Source organism: Pithys albifrons, chromosome 2, assembly GCF_047495875.1.
Source record: "Pithys albifrons albifrons isolate INPA30051 chromosome 2, PitAlb_v1, whole genome shotgun sequence".
NCBI classification, from domain to species: Eukaryota; Metazoa; Chordata; class Aves; order Passeriformes; family Thamnophilidae; genus Pithys; species Pithys albifrons.
In genome coordinates this window covers 118,752,617-118,769,750 of record NC_092459.1, presented here as the reverse complement: position 1 = coordinate 118,769,750, position 17,134 = coordinate 118,752,617, and the positions used below count along the sequence as shown (strand labels likewise).

Sequence of the window (17,134 nt, the reverse complement as noted above, 5' to 3'; positions counted from 1 at the left end):
GGAACCCACACAGCCAGGGGAGAGAAAATATCAGCCCTGGGGTCCAATGCAAATGAAACTGAGCCCTTGAGCAGACCCTGGTCCATTTATGCCACAACCCCAAAACCAGAGAAGCATCCTAAGAACTACCCCCATCTTTGTACTCACCACTCGAACCCTGCCTTGCTGGTCCGCAGTTCCGGTCACGGCAACCCATGGGGATGGTTATCAGCGCCAGACAAGCATTGCCAAGCCATTAAACACAAGTCTGTTTCCCACAGAGATGGAAAGACAGCACTTACCAGCTAAGTCATGTCCGTAGGAGCCAAGCCGTGCCCCGACGGTCCTCCTCGAAACAGGTAAGCAGAAATCCCGAGAGCACCTGCCCAAGGAGTTTTCTCTCTGCTGCAGAAACCGCCCCGGCAGTGGCAGCGAAGCGGGACCCGCGCAGCCCAGTGCCAGCCGGGAGGGCTTTTCGTGCCCACGGAAAGCGCCAACCCTCTCTGTGCAAGCACCGCCCTCAGCAGAGTGACCAACAACACAGCTCGAGAGAACCGCGTCTGGGGAAAAGGCTCAGAGTGCCAAGGGGCTTTTCTGGCTGCGAGTGGAGGGGCTCAGGTGGGACCAGTTGACGGGCTCAGGTGGAGTGAGTTAAACCCACAGGGCGGGGCCGGGCCGGGGCGAGAGGCGGAGAAAGGGGCGGAGCAAAGGCGAAGCAACAGGCAGGGTCGACAAATGGGCGGGGCCACAGAATAGGGGCGGGGCTGAGGCGGAGCCATGAGCAGAGCCGAGCGAGGGGAACGGAGGGGATAGGGCAGGACCGGGGGGGCATGAGCTGGGCGGAGAGAGGGGCGGGGGCGAAGCAAATGGGGGGCCAGGGACCGGGAGCGGGGCCACGTCCGGGGCGGAGAAATGGGTGGGGGTGCGACAAGAGGCGGGACCGTGGGTGGTGCTGAGAGAGTAGCGAGGCCATGGGCAGGGGTGGGGTGAAGGGCGGGGTCAGTCTCCGTCGGCTCCAGCCCACGGCCAGACCGGCCTTCCCGCTGGCGGCGCGGCAGCCCATTGGCCGGAGTGCCTGTCAGTCTCCGGCGGCTCCGGCCCGCAGCTAACCCCGCCTCAACACTAGCGACGAGGCACCCCATTGGCGGAAGCGCCTGTAAGTCTCCGGCGGCTCCGGCCCGCGGCTAGCCCCGCCTTAACTCAGCGTCGCGGGAGCCCAATGGCGGAAGCGCCTGTCAGTCTCCGTCGGCTCCAGCCCACGGCCAGCCCCGCCTTCCCGCTGGCGACGCAGCACCCTATTAGCGGTCGCGCCTGTCAGTCTCCGTCGGCTCCAGCCCACATCCAGCCCCGCCTTCCTGATGGCTGCGAGGCACCCCATTGCCGGACGCTCCTGTCAGTCTGCACCGGCTACCGCCCACGTCCAGCCCCGCCTTCTCGCTGGCGGCGCGGCACCCCATTGCCGGACGCTCCTGTCAGTCTGCACCGGCTGCCGCCCACGGCTGTCCCCGCCTTCCCAGTGGCGGCGCGGCTTCCCATTGGCGGACGCTCCTGTCAGTCTCCGGCGGCTCCCGCCCGCTGCCTGCCCCGCTAGCCGCGCCGCTGCTCCCGACCGTATCCGCCAGGTGAGTGTTCTGCTTGCTGAGCTGATTTAGACGGTAGTTCTGGGTGTTGTATCGTCAGTGCATCTGCACACCTGCCTTCTAATTTGTTTTTTTCACAGGCAGCCATAGAGCCATCAGGCCAGGGTGACAAAGGTCTGTCCAGTGAGATGTCTCAGTAAAGGAACCTGAGGTAGGGACTTCTGTGGGAATGATGTGCTCTGAGATCATAGGTCAGTATCTGCCCTTTGCCTCTGGGTGGTTTGTTGGGTTTTTTTTTGTCTTATCTTTGTAATTTCCTTTTGGTAACAGGAAGCTGTTGTTGCAAACTCTGTAGAAAACATAAAATTACTTTTGAAAAACAAATGCTTTCCTTTGCTGTGTGGCATTCAGATCTTTCCAAGGTCATTATTAAGCTGCTGCCTGTTTTCAGCACTCAGGAACGAGCCAGTGCTCGTTTGCCAGCCCACGTGGTGGAGGTTGTCTTTCCAGACAGAGGCACTCAGTGGCTCGGGGGACACAGTTGCTGTGGATTGGGTTCAAGGTGGGAAGGTATGGCAGGAAGAAGGTACTGAGGTTCCAGGTCGAGTCCAAAGCCCGAGGTGTCGCCCCTCGGCGACACCCCCGTTGGAGTTCCCTGGCGCCCGAGGCGTACACCCTCGGCAACCCCCCCTTGAGGTCCCCTGGCGCCCGAGGCGCTGCCCCTCGGCAACCCCGCCTTCTCCCGGCGCCCAAGGCGCTGCCCCTCGGCCAGCCCCGCCTTGGGGAACCCCGGCGCCCATGGCGTCGCCCCTCGGCCAGCCCCGCCTTGGGTACCCCAGGCGCTCCTCCACCCCGGTGCCCGAAATGTCGCCCCCCAGGAACCCCCCGCCGGGGACCTCCCCCGCTATGCCCGGAATGTCGCCCCCTGGGAGCCCGCCTTGGGGACCCCCCTTCCCGGTGCCCAAAATGTCGCCCCTCAGGAGCCCGTCTTGGGGACCCCCCTTGCCGGTGCAAAAATTGTCGCCCCGTGGGAACCCGCCTTGAGGACCCCCGTTGCCAGTGCCCGGAATGTCTCCCCTCGGCAACCCCCCCTTGGGGACACCCCGCACCCGAGGCATCGCCCCTCGGCAACCTCGCCATGGGGACCCCGGCGCCGGAGGCTTTGCCCCTCGGCAGCCTCGCCTTAGGGACCCCCGGTGCCCGAAGGACGACCCTCGGCAATCCCCTCTTGGAGACCCCCAGGGCCCGAGGCGTCGCCCCTCTACAAGCCCCTCCTTGGGGATCCCCGGCGCTCGAGGCGCCGCCCCTCGACAAGCCCCGCCTTGGGGACCCCCGGCGCCCGAGGCGCCGCCACTCGACAAGCCCCGCCTTGGGGACCCCCGGCGCCCGAGGCACCGCCTCTCGGCCAGCCCCTCCTTGGGGACCCCCGGCGCCCGTGGCGTCGCCCCTCCGCAACCCCGCCTTTGGTACCCCAGGCGCTCCCCAACCCCGGTGCTCGAAATGTCGCCCCCCGGGAGTCCCCGCCAAAGACCCCACCTCCCGGTGCCCGAGATGCCGCCCCCTGGGAGCGCCCACCGGGGACCCCTGCCCCCGTTGCCCGAAATGCCGCCCCCCAGGAGCCCCCGCCGGGGACCCCTCCCCACATGCCCAAAATGTCGCCCCCCCGAAAACCCCTACTGGGGAGCTACGGTGCCGAAATTGTGGGCCCTCGGGAACCCCCCTTTGGGGACCGGGGTGCCAAAAATATCGTCCCGCGGAAACCCCCATTAGGGTGCCCCGGTGCCCAAAATGTCGTCCCTCCGGAACCCCCCTTTGGGGACCGGGGTGCCCAAAATAACGTCCCGCAGAAACCCCCATTAGGGTGCCCCGGTGCCCAAAATGTCGTCCCTCGGGAACCCCCCTTGGGGACTCCCGATGCCCAAAATGTCGTCCCTCGGGAACCCCCCTTGGGGACCCCCGATGCCCGAAATGTCGCTTCCCGGGAACCCCCCGCCGGGGACCTCCCCTCCATGCCCGGAATGTCGCTCCCTGGGAGCCAGCCTTGGGGACCCCCCTTCCCGGTGTCCAAAATGTTGCCCCTCTAGAACTCGTCTCATGGACCCCCCTTGCCGGTGCCCGGAATGTCGCCCCTCGGCAACATCCCCTTGTGGACCCCCGGCCCCCGAGGCGTCGCCACTCGGCAAACCCCACTTGGGGACCACCGGTGCCCGAGGCGTCGCCTCTCGGAAAACTTCCCCTTGGGGAACCCACACGCCCGAGGGGTCGCCCCTCGGCAACCCCCTCTTTGGGGTCCTTCGGCACTCCAGGCGTCGCCCCTCGGACACCCCCCTTGGGGACCACCGGCGTCTGAGGGCTAGCCATTCGGCAACCCCTCCTTGGGGACCCCCAGCGCTCGTTGGACGCCCCTCGGAAACCCCCCTCTGGGGACCCCTGACGACCGAGGCGTCGCCCCTCGGCAATCTTCTCTTGGGGACCCCCGGCGCCTGATGGTCGCCCCTCGGCAACCTCCCCTTGGGGACCCCCGGCGCCCGAGGCGTTTCCCCATGGCTAGCCTCCGTTGGGGACCCCCAGTGCCCGAGGCGCCGCTTCTCGGCCAGCCCCCCTTTGGGGACCCCCGGCGCCCAAAATGCCGCCACTCGGCCAGCCCCCTTTTTTGGGACCCCCGGCGCCCGAGGCGTCGCCCCTCGACAAGCTCTGCCTTGGGGAACCCCGGCGCCCGAGGCGCCGACCATCGAAACCCCTCCTTGGGGACACCCGGAGCCCAAAGCGCCGCCCCTCGGCAACCCTGCCTTGGGGACCCCCGGCGCCCGAGGCGTCGCCCCTCGGCAACCCTGCCTTGGGGACCCCGACGCCGGAGGCGTTGCCGCTCCGCATCCTCCCCTTTGGGACCCCCGGTGCCCGAGTCGTTGCCCCTCGACAAGCCCCTCTTGGAGACCCCCAGCGCCCAAGGCGTCGCCCCTCGGCAACCCCCCCTTGAGGACTCCCGGCGCTCGAGGCATCGCCCCTTGGCAACCCCGCCTTGGAGACCCCCGGCGCCCGATGGACGCCCCTCGGAAACCCCCCCTTGGGGACCCCCGGCGCCGGAGGCGTCGCCCATCGGCAACCCGCCCTAGAGGGCCCCTGGCGCCCGAGGCGCCGCCCCTCGGCAACCCCTTTTTAGGGACCCCCGGCGCTCTGGGTGTTGCCCCATGGCCAGCCCCCATTGGAGACCTCCGGCGCCCGAGGCGTCGCCCCTCGGCAACCCCCACTTGGGGACCCCCGGTGCCCGAGGTCTCACCCCTCGGCAACCCTCCCTTGAGGACCCCCGGCGCTCAAGCCGTCGCCCGTCGGCAACCCCCCCTTAGGGACCCCTGGTGCCCGAGGCGTCACCTCTTGGAAACTTCCCCTTGTGGACCACCGGCACCCGGGGGCTCTCCCCTTGGTAAACCCCCCTTGGGGACCCCGGTGCCAAAAATTTCGTCCCTCGTGAACCCTCCTTGGGGACCCCCAGTGCTCGAAATGTCGTCCGTCGGGAACCCTGCTTGGGGATCCCCGGTGCCCTAAATCTCGTCGCTCGGGAACTACCCTTTCGGGAACCCCCGGCGCCCGAGGCGCTGCCCTTCGGTAATCCCGCTTTCGGGGACCCCCGGCGCCCGAGACGTCGCCCCTCGGCAACGCGGCCTTTAGGACCCCCGGCGCTCGAGGCGCCGCCCCTCGGACACCACCCCCTGGGGATCTCCGGCGCCAGAGGCGTCGCCTCTCGGAAACTTCCCCTTGGGGAACCCCCACGCCCGAGGGGTCGCCCCTCGGCAACCCCCTCTTTGGGGTCCTTCGGCACTCAAGGCGTCGCCCCTCGGACACCCCCTTGGGGACACCCGGCGCCCGAGGCACCGCCCCTCGACAAGCCCCGCCTCGGATACCCCCGGCGCGCGAGGCGCCGCCCCTCGATCAGCCCCGCGTTGGGGACCCCAGGCGCCCGAGGCGTCGCCCCTCGGCAACCCCGCCTTTGGAACCCGCGGCGGCCGAGGGACGCCCCTCGGCAACACCCCCTTGGGGACCTCCGACACGCGAGGTGCCGCCCCTCGGCAACCCCCTTTTGGGGACCCTTGGTGCCCGAAATGTCGTCCCCCGGGAATCCTCCTTGGGGACCCCCGGTGCCCTAAATGTCGTCTGTCGGCAACCTCCCCTTCGGGACCCCTGGCGCCCGAGGTGTCGCCCCTCGGCAATCCCCTCTTGGGGATCCCCGGCGCCCGAGGCGTCGCCCCTGGGACAACCCTCCTTGGGGACCCCCGGCGCCCGAGACACCGCCCCTCGGCCAGTCCCGCCTTGGAAACCCCCGGCACCCGAGGCGCCGCCCCTCGGCCAGCCCCGCCTCGGGGACCCGAGACGCCCGAGGCGCCGCCCCTCGGCCAGCCCCGCCTTGGGGACCCCCGGCGCCCGAGGCGCCGCCCCTCGGCCAGCCCCGCCTTGGGGACCCCCGGCGCTCCCCAAACCCGGTGCCCGAAATGTCGCCCCCCGGAAGCCCCCAATGGGGAGCCCCGACGGTGCCCGAAATGTCGTCCCCCGGGAAGCCCCCGCCGGGAACCTCCCCCCCTGTGCTCGGAACGTGGTCCCCTGAGAGCCGCCTTGGGGACCCCCCTTCCCGGTGCCCAAAATGTCGCCCCTCGGGAGCCCGTCTTGGCTATCCCCCTTGCCGGTTCCAAAAATCTTGCCCCGCGGGAACCCGCCTTGAGGACCCCCGTTCCCAGTGCGGGGAATGTCTCCCCTCGGCAACCCCCCTTGGGGACCCACGGCGCCCGAGGCGTCGCCCCTCGGCATCCCCGCCATGGGGACCCCCGGCGCCGGAGGCTTCGCCCCTCGGCAACCTCGCCTTAGGGACCCCCGGCGCCCGAGGGACGACCCTCGGCAACGCCCCCTTAGGGACCCCCGGCGCCCGATGGACGCCCCTCGGAAACCCCCTCTTGGGGACCCCCGGCGCCCGAGGCGTCGCCCCTCGGCAATTCCCTCTTGGGGACCCTCGGCGCCCGAGGCGTCGCCCCTCTACAAGCCCCGCCTTGGGGACCCCCGGCGCTCGTAGCACCGCCCCTCGACAAGCCCCGCCTTGGGGACCCCCGGCGCCCGAGGCACCGCCCCTCGGCCAGCCCCTCCTTGGGGACCGCCGGCGCCCGTGGCGTCGCCCCTCTGCAACCCCGCCTTGGGTATCCCAGGCGCTCCCCCACCCCGGTGCCCGAGATGCCGCCCCCTGGGAGCGCCCGCCGGGGAAAACCCGCCCCCATTGCTCGAAATGTCGCCCCTCGGGAGCCCCGCCGGGGACCCCCCGGCGCCCGGTGCCCGAAATGTCGCCCCTCGGGAGATCCCGCCGGGGACTGCTCCTTCCGGTTCCTGAAATGTCGCTCCCCAGGAGCCCCCGCCGGGGACCCCCCCCCGCATGCCCGAAATGTCGTCCCCCCGAAAACCCCTACTGGGGAGCCCCGGTGCCGAAAATGTGGGCCCTCGGGAACCCCCCTTTGGGGATCGGGTTGCCAAAAATGTCGTCCCTCGGGAACCCCCCTTGGGGACCACCGGTGCCCGAGGCGCAGCCCCTCGACAAGCCCTGCCTTGGGGACCCCCGGCGCCCGAGGCGTCGCCCCTCGGCAACCCCGCCTTTGGAACCCGCGGCGGCCGAGGGACGGCCCTCGGCAACACCCCCTTGGGGACCTCCAGCACGCGAGGTGCCGCCCCTCGGCAACCCCCTTTTGGGGACCCCTGGTGCCCAAAATGTCGTCCCTCGGGAATCCTCCTTGGGGACCCCCGGTGCCCTAAATGTCTGTCGGCAACCCCCCCTTCGGGACCCTTGGCGCCTGAGGTGTCGCCCCTCGGCAACCCCCTCTTTGGGGTCCTTCGGCACTCGAGGCGTCGCCCCTCGGACACCCCCCTTGGGGACCCCCGGCGCCTGAGGGCTAGCCATTCGGCAACGCCCTCCTTGGGGACCCCCGGCGCTCGTGGCATCGCCCCTCGGTTACTCCGCCTTGGGGTCCCCCGGTGCCCTAAATGTCGTCCCTCGGGAACCCCCAGTGCCCAAAATGTTGGCCCTCGTGAACCCACCTTGGGGCCCCCCAGTGCCCAAAATGTCGTCCCTCGGGAACCCCCCTTGGGGACCCCCGGTGCCCAAAATGTCGGCCCTCGGGAACCCCCCTTGGGGACCCCCGGTGCCCAAAATGTCGGCCCTCGGGAACCCCCCTTGGGGACCCCCGGTGCCCAAAATGTCGGCCCTCGGGAACCCCCCTTGGGGACCCCCGGTGCCCAAAATGTCGGCCCTCGGGAACCCCCCTTGGGGACCCCCGGTGCCCAAAATGTCGGCCCTCGGGAACCCCCCTTGGGGACCCCCGGTGCCCAAAATGTCGGCCCTCGGGAACCCCCCTTGGGGACCCCCGGTGCCCAAAATGTCGGCCCTCGGGAACCCCCCTTGGGGACCCCCGGTGCCCAAAATGTCGGCCCTCGGGAACCCCCCTTGGGGACCCCCGGTGCCCAAAATGTCGGCCCTCGGGAACCCCCCTTGGGGACCCCCGGTGCCCAAAATGTCGGCCCTCGGGAACCCCCCTTGGGGACCCCCGGTGCCCAAAATGTCGGCCCTCGGGAACCCCCCTTGGGGACCCCCGGTGCCCAAAATGTCGTCCCTCGGGAACCCCCCTTGGGGACCCCCGGTGCCCAAAATGTCGGCCCTCGGGAACCCCCCTTGGGGACCCCCGGTGCCCAAAATGTCGGCCCTCGGGAACCCCCCTTGGGGACCCCCGGTGCCCAAAATGTCGGCCCTCGGGAACCCCCCTTGGGGACCCCCGGTGCCCAAAATGTCGGCCCTCGGGAACCCCCCTTGGGGACCCCCGGTGCCCAAAATGTCGGCCCTCGGTACCCCCCTTGGGGACACCCGGTGCCCAAAATGTCGTCCCTCGGGAACCCCCCTTGGGGACCCCCGATGTCCGAAATGTCGCTTCCTGGGAACCCCCCGCCGGGGACCTCCCCCCCATGCCCGGAATGTCGCTCCCTGGGAGCCAGCCTTGGGGACCCCCCTTCCCGGTGTCCAAAATGTCGCCCCTCTAGAGCCCGTTTTGGGGACCCCCCTTGCCGGTGCCCGGAATGTCGCCCCTCGGCAACATCCCCTTGGGGACCCCTGGCCTCCGAGGCGTCGCCCCTCGGCAACCCCCCCTGGGGATCCCCCGCGCAAGAGGGCTCGCCCCTCGGCAACCCCCCTTGGGGACCCCCGGCGCCCGAGGCGTCGCCCCTCGGCAACCTCTCCTTGGAGATCCCTGGCGCCCGAGGCATCGCCCCTCGGAAACCCCCCCTTGGGGACCCCCGGCGCCCGAGGCGTCGCCCCTCGACAACCTCTCCTTGGAGATCCCTGGCGTCCGAGGCGTCGCCCCTCGGCAACCCCGCCTTGGGGACCCACGGCGCCCGAGGCGTCGCCCCTCGGCAACCCCTCCTTGGGGACTCCCGGCGCCCGAGGCGCCGCCCCTCGACAAGCCCCGCCTCGGATACCCCCGGCGCGCGAGACACCGCCCCTCGATCAGCCCCGCGTTGGGGACCCCAGGCGCCCGAGGCGTCGCCCCTCGGCAACCCCGCCTTTGGAACCCGCGGCGGCCGAGGGACGCCCCTCGGTAACACCCCCTTGGGGACCTCCGGCACGCGAGGTGCCGCCCCTCGGCAACCCCCTTTTGGGGACCCCCGGTGCCCGAGATGTCGTCTCTCGGGAATCCTCCTTGGGGACCCCCGGTGCCCTAAATGTCGTCTGTCTGCAACCCCCCCTTCGGGACCCCTGGCGCCCGAGGTGTCGCCCCTCAGCAATCCTTTCTTGGGGATCCCCGGAACCTGAGGCGTCACCCCTCGGACAACCCTCCTTGGGGACCCCCGGCGCCCGAGACACCGCCCCTCGGCCAGTCCCGCCTTGGGGACCCCCGGCGCTCGCGGCGTCGCCCCTCGGCAACCCCGCCTTGGGTACCTCAGGCACTCCCCAAACCCGGTGCCCGAAATGTCGCCCCCCGGGAACCCCCCGCCGGGGACCTCCCCCGCTATGCCCGGAATGTCTCCCCCTGAGAGCCTGCCTTGGGGACCCCCCTTCCCCGTGACCAAAATGTTGCCCCTCGGGAGCCCGTCTTGGGGACCCCCCTTGCCGGTGCCAAAAATGTCGCCCCGCGGGAACCCGCCTTGAGGACCCCCGTTCCCAGTGCCTGGAATGTCGCCCCTTGGCAACCCCCCTTGGGGACCCACGGCGCCCGAGGCGTCGCCCCTCGGAAACCCCCCCTTGGGGACCCCCGGCGCCGGAGGCTTTGCCCCTCGGCAATCACCTCTTGGGGACCCCCGGCGCCCGAGGCGTCGCCCCTCTACAAGCCCCTCCTTGGGGAGCCCCGGCGCCTGAGGCGACGCCCCTCGGCAACCCCCCCTTGGGGACCCCCGGCGCCCGATGGACGCCCCTCAGAAACCCCCCCTTGGGGATCCCCGGCGCCCGAAGCGTCGCCCCTCGGCAATCCCCCCTTTGGGACCCCCGGAGGCTGAGGGACGCCCCTCGGCAACCCTCCCGTGGGGACCCCCGGTGCCCCAGGCATTGCCCCATGGCCAGCCCCTATTGGGGACCCCCGGCGCCCGAGGCGTTGCCCCTCGGCAACCCTCCCCTGGGGATCTCTGGCGCCAGAGGCGTCGCCACTCGGCAAACCCCACTTGGGGACCACCGGTGCCCGAGGCGTCGCCTCTCGGAAAACTTCTCCTTGGGGAACCCACACGCCCGAGGGGTCGCCCCTCGGCAACCCCCTCTTTGGGGTCCTTCGGCACTCCAGGCGTCGCCCCTCGGACACCCCCCTTGGGGACCACCGGCGTCTGAGGGCTAGCCATTCGGCAACCCCCGCCTTGGGGACCCCCGGCGCCCGAGGTGTCGCCCCTCGGTTACTCCGCCTTGGGGTCCCCCGGTGCCCAAAATTTCGTCCCTCAGCAACCCTCCTTGGGGACCCCCGGTGCCCAAAATGTCGTTTCTCGGGAACCCACCTTGGGGCCCCCCGGTGCCCAAAATGTCGTCCCTCGGCAACCCCCCTTGGGGCCCCCCGGTGCCCAAAATGTCGTCCCTCGGGAACCCCCCTTGGGGACCCCCGATGCCCGAAATGTCGCTTCCCGGGGACCCCCCGCCGGGGACCTCCCCCCCATGCCCGGAATGTCGCTCCCTGGGAGCCAGCCTTGGGGACCCCCCTTCCCGGTGTCCAAAATGTCGCCCCTCTAGAGCCCGTTTTGGGGACCCCCCTTGCCGGTGCCCGGAATGTCGCCCCTCGGCAACATCCCCTTGGGGACCCCTGGCCTCCGAGGCGTCGCCCCTCGGCAACCCCCCTTGGGGACCCCCGGCGCCCGAGGCGTCGCCCCTCGGCAACCTCTCCTTGGAGATCCCTGGCGTCCGAGGCGTCGCCCCTCGGCAACCCCCCCTTGGGGACCCCCGCGCAAGAGGGCTCGCCCCTCGGCAACCCCGCCTTGGGGACCCCCGGCGCCCGAGGCGCCGCCCCTCGACAAGCCCCGCCTCGGATACCCCCGGCGCGCGAGGCGCCGCCCCTAGATCAGCCCCGCGTTGGGGACCCCAGGCGCCCGAGGCGTCGCCCCTCGGCAACCCCGCCTTGGGTACCCCAGGCGCTCCCCAAACCAGGTGCCCGAAATGTCGCCCCCCGGAAGACCGCAATGGGGAGCCCCGACGGTGCCCGAAATGTCGCTCCCCGGGAACCTCCCGCCGGGGACCTCCCCCACTATGCCCGGAATGTCGCCCCCTGAGAGCCTGCCTTGGGGACCCCCCTTGCCGGTGCCAAAAATGTCACCCCGCGGGAACCCACCTTTAGGACCCCCGTTCCCAGTGCCTGGAATGTCTCCCCTCGGCAACCCCCCTTGGGGACCCCCTGCTTCCGAGGGCTAGCCTGTCGGCAACCCCCTCCTTGGGGACCCCCGGCGCCCGAGGTGCCGCCTTTCGGCAACCCCTTCTTCGGGGACCCCCGGCGGCCGAGGTGTCTCCCCTCGGCAACCCCGCTTTTGGGACCCCCGGCACCCGATCACCGCCCCTCGGCAACCCCCGCTTCGGGGACCCCCGGCGCTAAAGGCACCGCCCCTCGACAAGCCCCGCCTTTGGACCCCCGGCGCTCGAGGCATCGCCCCTCGTCCAGCCCCGCCTTGGGGACCCCCGGTGCCCGTGGCGTCGCCCCTCGGCAACCCCGCTTTGGGTACCCCAGGCGCTCCCCCACCCCGGTGCCCGAAATGTCGCCCCCCGGGAGTCCCCGCCGGGGAACCCACCTCCCGGTGCCCGAAATGCCGCCCCCCGGGAGTCCCCGCCGGGGACCCCCCCAGCGCCCGGTGCCCGAAATGTCGCCCCTCGGGAGCTCCTGCCGGGGACTGCTCCTTCCAGTGCCCGAAATGTTGCCCCCTGGGAGCCCCCGCCGGGGAACCCCCCCGCGTGCCCAAAATGTTGCTCCCCCGGAAACCCCTATTGGGGACCCCTGCTGCCGAAAATGTGGGCCCTCGGGAACCTCCCTATGGGGACTCAAGAGCCCAAAATGTCGTCCCACCGGAACCCACCTTGGGGACTCCCGGTGCCCAAAATGTCGTCTCTCGGGAACCCCCATTTGGGACCCCCGGTTCCCAAAATGTCATCCCTCGGGAACCCCCCTTGGGAACCCCCGGTGCCCGAAATGTCGCCCCCCGGGAACCACCCGCCGGGGACCTCCCCCCCCATGCCTGGAATGTCGCCCCCTGGGAGCCCGCTTTGGGAACCCCCCTTCCCGGTGCCCAAAATGTCGCCCCTCGGGAGCCCGTCTTGGGGACCCCCCTTCCTGGTGCCCGGAATGTCGCCCCTCGGCAACCTCCCCTTGGGGACCCCTGGCGCCCAAGGCGTCGCCCCTCGGCAACCCCCCCTTGGGGACCCCCCGCGCCCGAGGCGTCGCCCCTCGGCAACCCTCCCTTGGGGACCCCCGGCGCCCGATGGACGTCCCTCGGAAACCCCCCCATGGGGACCCCCGGCGCCCGAGGCGTCGCCCCTCGGCAATCTCCCCTTTGGGACCCCCGGCGGCTGAGGGACGCCCCTCGGCAACTCCCCCTTGGGGACCCCCGGCGCCCGAGGCGTTGCCCCTTGGCCAGCCCCCCTTGGGGACCCCCGGCGCCTGAGGCGACGCCACTCGGCCAGCCCCCCTTTGGGACCCCCCGGCGCCCTAGGGACGCCCCTCGGAAACCCCCTTTTTGGGACCCCCGGCGCCCGAGGCGCCGCCCCTCGGCCAGCCCCCCCTTGGAGACCCCCGGCGCCCGAGGCGTCGCCCCTCAGCAACCCCTCCTTGGGGACCCTCGGCGCCAGTGGCGTCGCCCCTGGACAACCCCTCTTTGGGGACTCCCGGCGCCCGAGGCGCCGCCCCCAGATCAGCCCCGCCTTGGGGACCCACGGCGTCTGAGGCGTCGCCCCTTGCCAACCCCTCCTTGGGGACCCCCGGAGCCCGAGGCGCCACCCCTCGGCACTCCCCCTTCTGGGACCCCCGGCGCCCGAGGCGGCGCCCCTCGGCAACCCCCGCTTTGGGGACCGTCGGCGCCAGTGGCGTCGCCCCTGGACAACCCCTCTTTCGGGACTCCCGGCGCCCAAGGCACCGCCCCTCGATAAGCCCCGCCTCGGATACCCCCGGCGCCCGAGGGACCACCCCTTGGCCAGCCCCGCCTTGGGGACTCCCGGCGCCCGAGGCGCCGCCCCTCAGGCAGCCCCGCCTTGGGAACCCCCGGCGCACGAGGCGCCGCCCCTCGGCCAGCCCCCCTAGGGGACCCCCGGCGCCCGTGGCGTCGCCCTTCGGCAACCCCGCCTTGTGGACCCCTAGCCCCCGAGGGCTCGCCCCTCGGCAACCCCCCCTTGGAGACCCCCGGCGCACGAGGCGTCGCCCCTCGGCAACCCCTCTTTGTGGACCTCCGGCACCCAAAGCGTCACCCCTCGGCAACCCCTCCTTGAGGACCCCCGGCGCGCGAGGGCTCGCCCCTCGGCAACCTTCCTTGGGGACCCCCGGTGCCCGAAATGTCGTCTGTCGGGAACCCTCCTTGGGGACCCCCAGTGCACTAAATGTCAACCCTCGGCAATCCCCCGTTCGGGAACACCTGGCGCCCGAGGCGTCGCCCCTCGGCAACCCCGCCTTTGGAACCCACGGCGGCCGAGGGACGCTCCTTGGCAACCCCCCCGTGGGGACCCCAAGCACCCGAGGTGCCGCCCCTCAGCAACCCCCCCTTGGGGACCACCGGTGCCCGAGGCGTCGCCTCTCGGAAAACTTCCCCTTGGGGAACCCACACGCCCGAGGGGTCGCCCCTCGGCAACCCCCTCTTTGGGGTCCTTCGGCACTCCAGGCGTCGCCCCTCGGACACCCCCCTTGGGGACCACCGGCGTCTGAGGGCTAGCCATTCGGCAACCCCTCCTTGGGGACCCCCAGTGCTCGTTGGACGCCCCTCGGAAACCCCCCTCTGGGGACCCCTGACGACCGAGGCGTCGCCCCTCGGCAATCTTCTCTTGGGGACCCCCGGCGCCTGATGGTCGCCCCTCGGCAACCTCCCCTTGGGGACCCCCGGCGCCCGAGGCGTTTCCCCATGGCTAGCCTCCGTTGGGGACCCCCAGTGCCCGAGGCGCCGCTTCTCGGCCAGCCCCCCTTTGGGGACCCCCGGCGCCCAAAATGCCGCCACTCGGCCAGCCCCCTTTTTTGGGACCCCCGGCGCCCGAGGCGTCGCCCCTCGACAAGCTCTGCCTTGGGGAACCCCGGCGCCCGAGGCGCCGACCATCGAAACCCCTCCTTGGGGACACCCGGAGCCCAAAGCGCCGCCCCTCGGCAACCCTGCCTTGGGGACCCCCGGCGCCCGAGGCGTCGCCCCTCGGCAACCCTGCCTTGGGGACCCCGACGCCGGAGGCGTTGCCGCTCCGCATCCTCCCCTTTGGGACCCCCGGTGCCCGAGTCGTTGCCCCTCGACAAGCCCCTCTTGGAGACCCCCAGCGCCCAAGGCGTCGCCCCTCGGCAACCCCCCCTTGAGGACTCCCGGCGCTCGAGGCATCGCCCCTTGGCAACCCCGCCTTGGAGACCCCCGGCGCCCGATGGACGCCCCTCGGAAACCCCCCCTTGGGGACCCCCGGCGCCGGAGGCGTCGCCCATCGGCAACCCGCCCTAGAGGGCCCCTGGCGCCCGAGGCGCCGCCCCTCGGCAACCCCTTTTTAGGGACCCCCGGCGCTCTGGGTGTTGCCCCATGGCCAGCCCCCATTGGAGACCTCCGGCGCCCGAGGCGTCGCCCCTCGGCAACCCCCACTTGGGGACCCCCGGTGCCCGAGGTCTCACCCCTCGGCAACCCTCCCTTGAGGACCCCCGGCGCTCAAGCCGTCGCCCGTCGGCAACCCCCCCTTAGGGACCCCTGGTGCCCGAGGCGTCACCTCTTGGAAACTTCCCCTTGTGGACCACCGGCACCCGGGGGCTCTCCCCTTGGTAAACCCCCCTTGGGGACCCCGGTGCCAAAAATTTCGTCCCTCGTGAACCCTCCTTGGGGACCCCCAGTGCTCGAAATGTCGTCCGTCGGGAACCCTGCTTGGGGATCCCCGGTGCCCTAAATCTCGTCGCTCGGGAACTACCCTTTCGGGAACCCCCGGCGCCCGAGGCGCTGCCCTTCGGTAATCCCGCTTTCGGGGACCCCCGGCGCCCGAGACGTCGCCCCTCGGCAACGCGGCCTTTAGGACCCCCGGCGCTCGAGGCGCCGCCCCTCGGACACCACCCCCTGGGGATCTCCGGCGCCAGAGGCGTCGCCTCTCGGAAACTTCCCCTTGGGGAACCCCCACGCCCGAGGGGTCGCCCCTCGGCAACCCCCTCTTTGGGGTCCTTCGGCACTCAAGGCGTCGCCCCTCGGACACCCCCTTGGGGACACCCGGCGCCCGAGGCACCGCCCCTCGACAAGCCCCGCCTCGGATACCCCCGGCGCGCGAGGCGCCGCCCCTCGATCAGCCCCGCGTTGGGGACCCCAGGCGCCCGAGGCGTCGCCCCTCGGCAACCCCGCCTTTGGAACCCGCGGCGGCCGAGGGACGCCCCTCGGCAACACCCCCTTGGGGACCTCCGACACGCGAGGTGCCGCCCCTCGGCAACCCCCTTTTGGGGACCCTTGGTGCCCGAAATGTCGTCCCCCGGGAATCCTCCTTGGGGACCCCCGGTGCCCTAAATGTCGTCTGTCGGCAACCTCCCCTTCGGGACCCCTGGCGCCCGAGGTGTCGCCCCTCGGCAATCCCCTCTTGGGGATCCCCGGCGCCCGAGGCGTCGCCCCTGGGACAACCCTCCTTGGGGACCCCCGGCGCCCGAGACACCGCCCCTCGGCCAGTCCCGCCTTGGAAACCCCCGGCACCCGAGGCGCCGCCCCTCGGCCAGCCCCGCCTCGGGGACCCGAGACGCCCGAGGCGCCGCCCCTCGGCCAGCCCCGCCTTGGGGACCCCCGGCGCCCGAGGCGCCGCCCCTCGGCCAGCCCCGCCTTGGGGACCCCCGGCGCTCCCCAAACCCGGTGCCCGAAATGTCGCCCCCCGGAAGCCCCCAATGGGGAGCCCCGACGGTGCCCGAAATGTCGTCCCCCGGGAAGCCCCCGCCGGGAACCTCCCCCCCTGTGCTCGGAACGTGGCCCCCTGAGAGCCGCCTTGGGGACCCCCCTTCCCGGTGCCCAAAATGTCGCCCCTCGGGAGCCCGTCTTGGCTATCCCCCTTGCCGGTTCCAAAAATCTTGCCCCGCGGGAACCCGCCTTGAGGACCCCCGTTCCCAGTGCGGGGAATGTCTCCCCTCGGCAACCCCCCTTGGGGACCCACGGCGCCCGAGGCGTCGCCCCTCGGCATCCCCGCCATGGGGACCCCCGGCGCCGGAGGCTTCGCCCCTCGGCAACCTCGCCTTAGGGACCCCCGGCGCCCGAGGGACGACCCTCGGCAACGCCCCCTTAGGGACCCCCGGCGCCCGATGGACGCCCCTCGGAAACCCCCTCTTGGGGACCCCCGGCGCCCGAGGCGTCGCCCCTCGGCAATTCCCTCTTGGGGACCCTCGGCGCCCGAGGCGTCGCCCCTCTACAAGCCCCGCCTTGGGGACCCCCGGCGCTCGTAGCACCGCCCCTCGACAAGCCCCGCCTTGGGGACCCCCGGCGCCCGAGGCACCGCCCCTCGGCCAGCCCCTCCTTGGGGACCGCCGGCGCCCGTGGCGTCGCCCCTCTGCAACCCCGCCTTGGGTATCCCAGGCGCTCCCCCACCCCGGTGCCCGAGATGCCGCCCCCTGGGAGCGCCCGCCGGGGAAAACCCGCCCCCATTGCTCGAAATGTCGCCCCTCGGGAGCCCCGCCGGGGACCCCCCGGCGCCCGGTGCCCGAAATGTCGCCCCTCGGGAGATCCCGCCGGGGACTGCTCCTTCCGGTTCCTGAAATGTCGCTCCCCAGGAGCCCCCGCCGGGGACCCCCCCCCGCATGCCCGAAATGTCGTCCCCCCGAAAACCCCTACTGGGGAGCCCCGGTGCCGAAAATGTGGGCCCTCGGGAACCCCCCTTTGGGGATCGGGTTGCCAAAAATGTCGTCCCTCGGGAACCCCCCTTGGGGACCACCGGTGCCCGA

General features: G+C 71.7%; 4 protein-coding genes across 4 annotated transcripts in view; 3 read left to right on the top strand and 1 right to left on the bottom strand.

Moving 5' to 3' along the window:
- The window catches only part of LOC139668153 (extracellular matrix organizing protein FRAS1-like), a 42,683-nt gene extending 42,168 nt beyond the window's left edge, over window positions 1-515 (bottom strand). Inside the window, exon 1 of the mRNA XM_071547596.1 lies at window positions 282-515. The gene's annotated coding sequence lies outside the window, so the exon portion shown is untranslated. The remainder of the gene's footprint in view (window positions 1-281) is intronic.
- Window positions 516-4,185: 3,670 nt separating this feature from the next.
- On the top strand, window positions 4,186-6,156 carry LOC139685323 (basic proline-rich protein-like). Its single transcript, XM_071582023.1, has 2 exons — window positions 4,186-4,521; window positions 5,197-6,156. The coding sequence occupies exons 1-2, from the start codon at window positions 4,186-4,188 to the stop codon at window positions 6,154-6,156; spliced, it is 1,296 nt and encodes a 431-aa protein (XP_071438124.1).
- A 6,372-nt stretch (window positions 6,157-12,528) lies between these two features.
- LOC139685322 (uncharacterized) lies at window positions 12,529-13,167 on the top strand. Its single transcript, XM_071582022.1, has one exon. It carries the CDS (start codon window positions 12,529-12,531, stop codon window positions 13,165-13,167), a length of 639 nt encoding a protein of 212 aa, XP_071438123.1.
- A 1,042-nt stretch (window positions 13,168-14,209) lies between these two features.
- LOC139685321 (basic proline-rich protein-like) lies at window positions 14,210-16,180 on the top strand. Its single transcript, XM_071582021.1, has 2 exons — window positions 14,210-14,545; window positions 15,221-16,180. Exons 1-2 carry the CDS (start codon window positions 14,210-14,212, stop codon window positions 16,178-16,180), a joined length of 1,296 nt encoding a protein of 431 aa, XP_071438122.1.
- The last annotated feature ends 954 nt before the right edge of the window (window positions 16,181-17,134 follow it).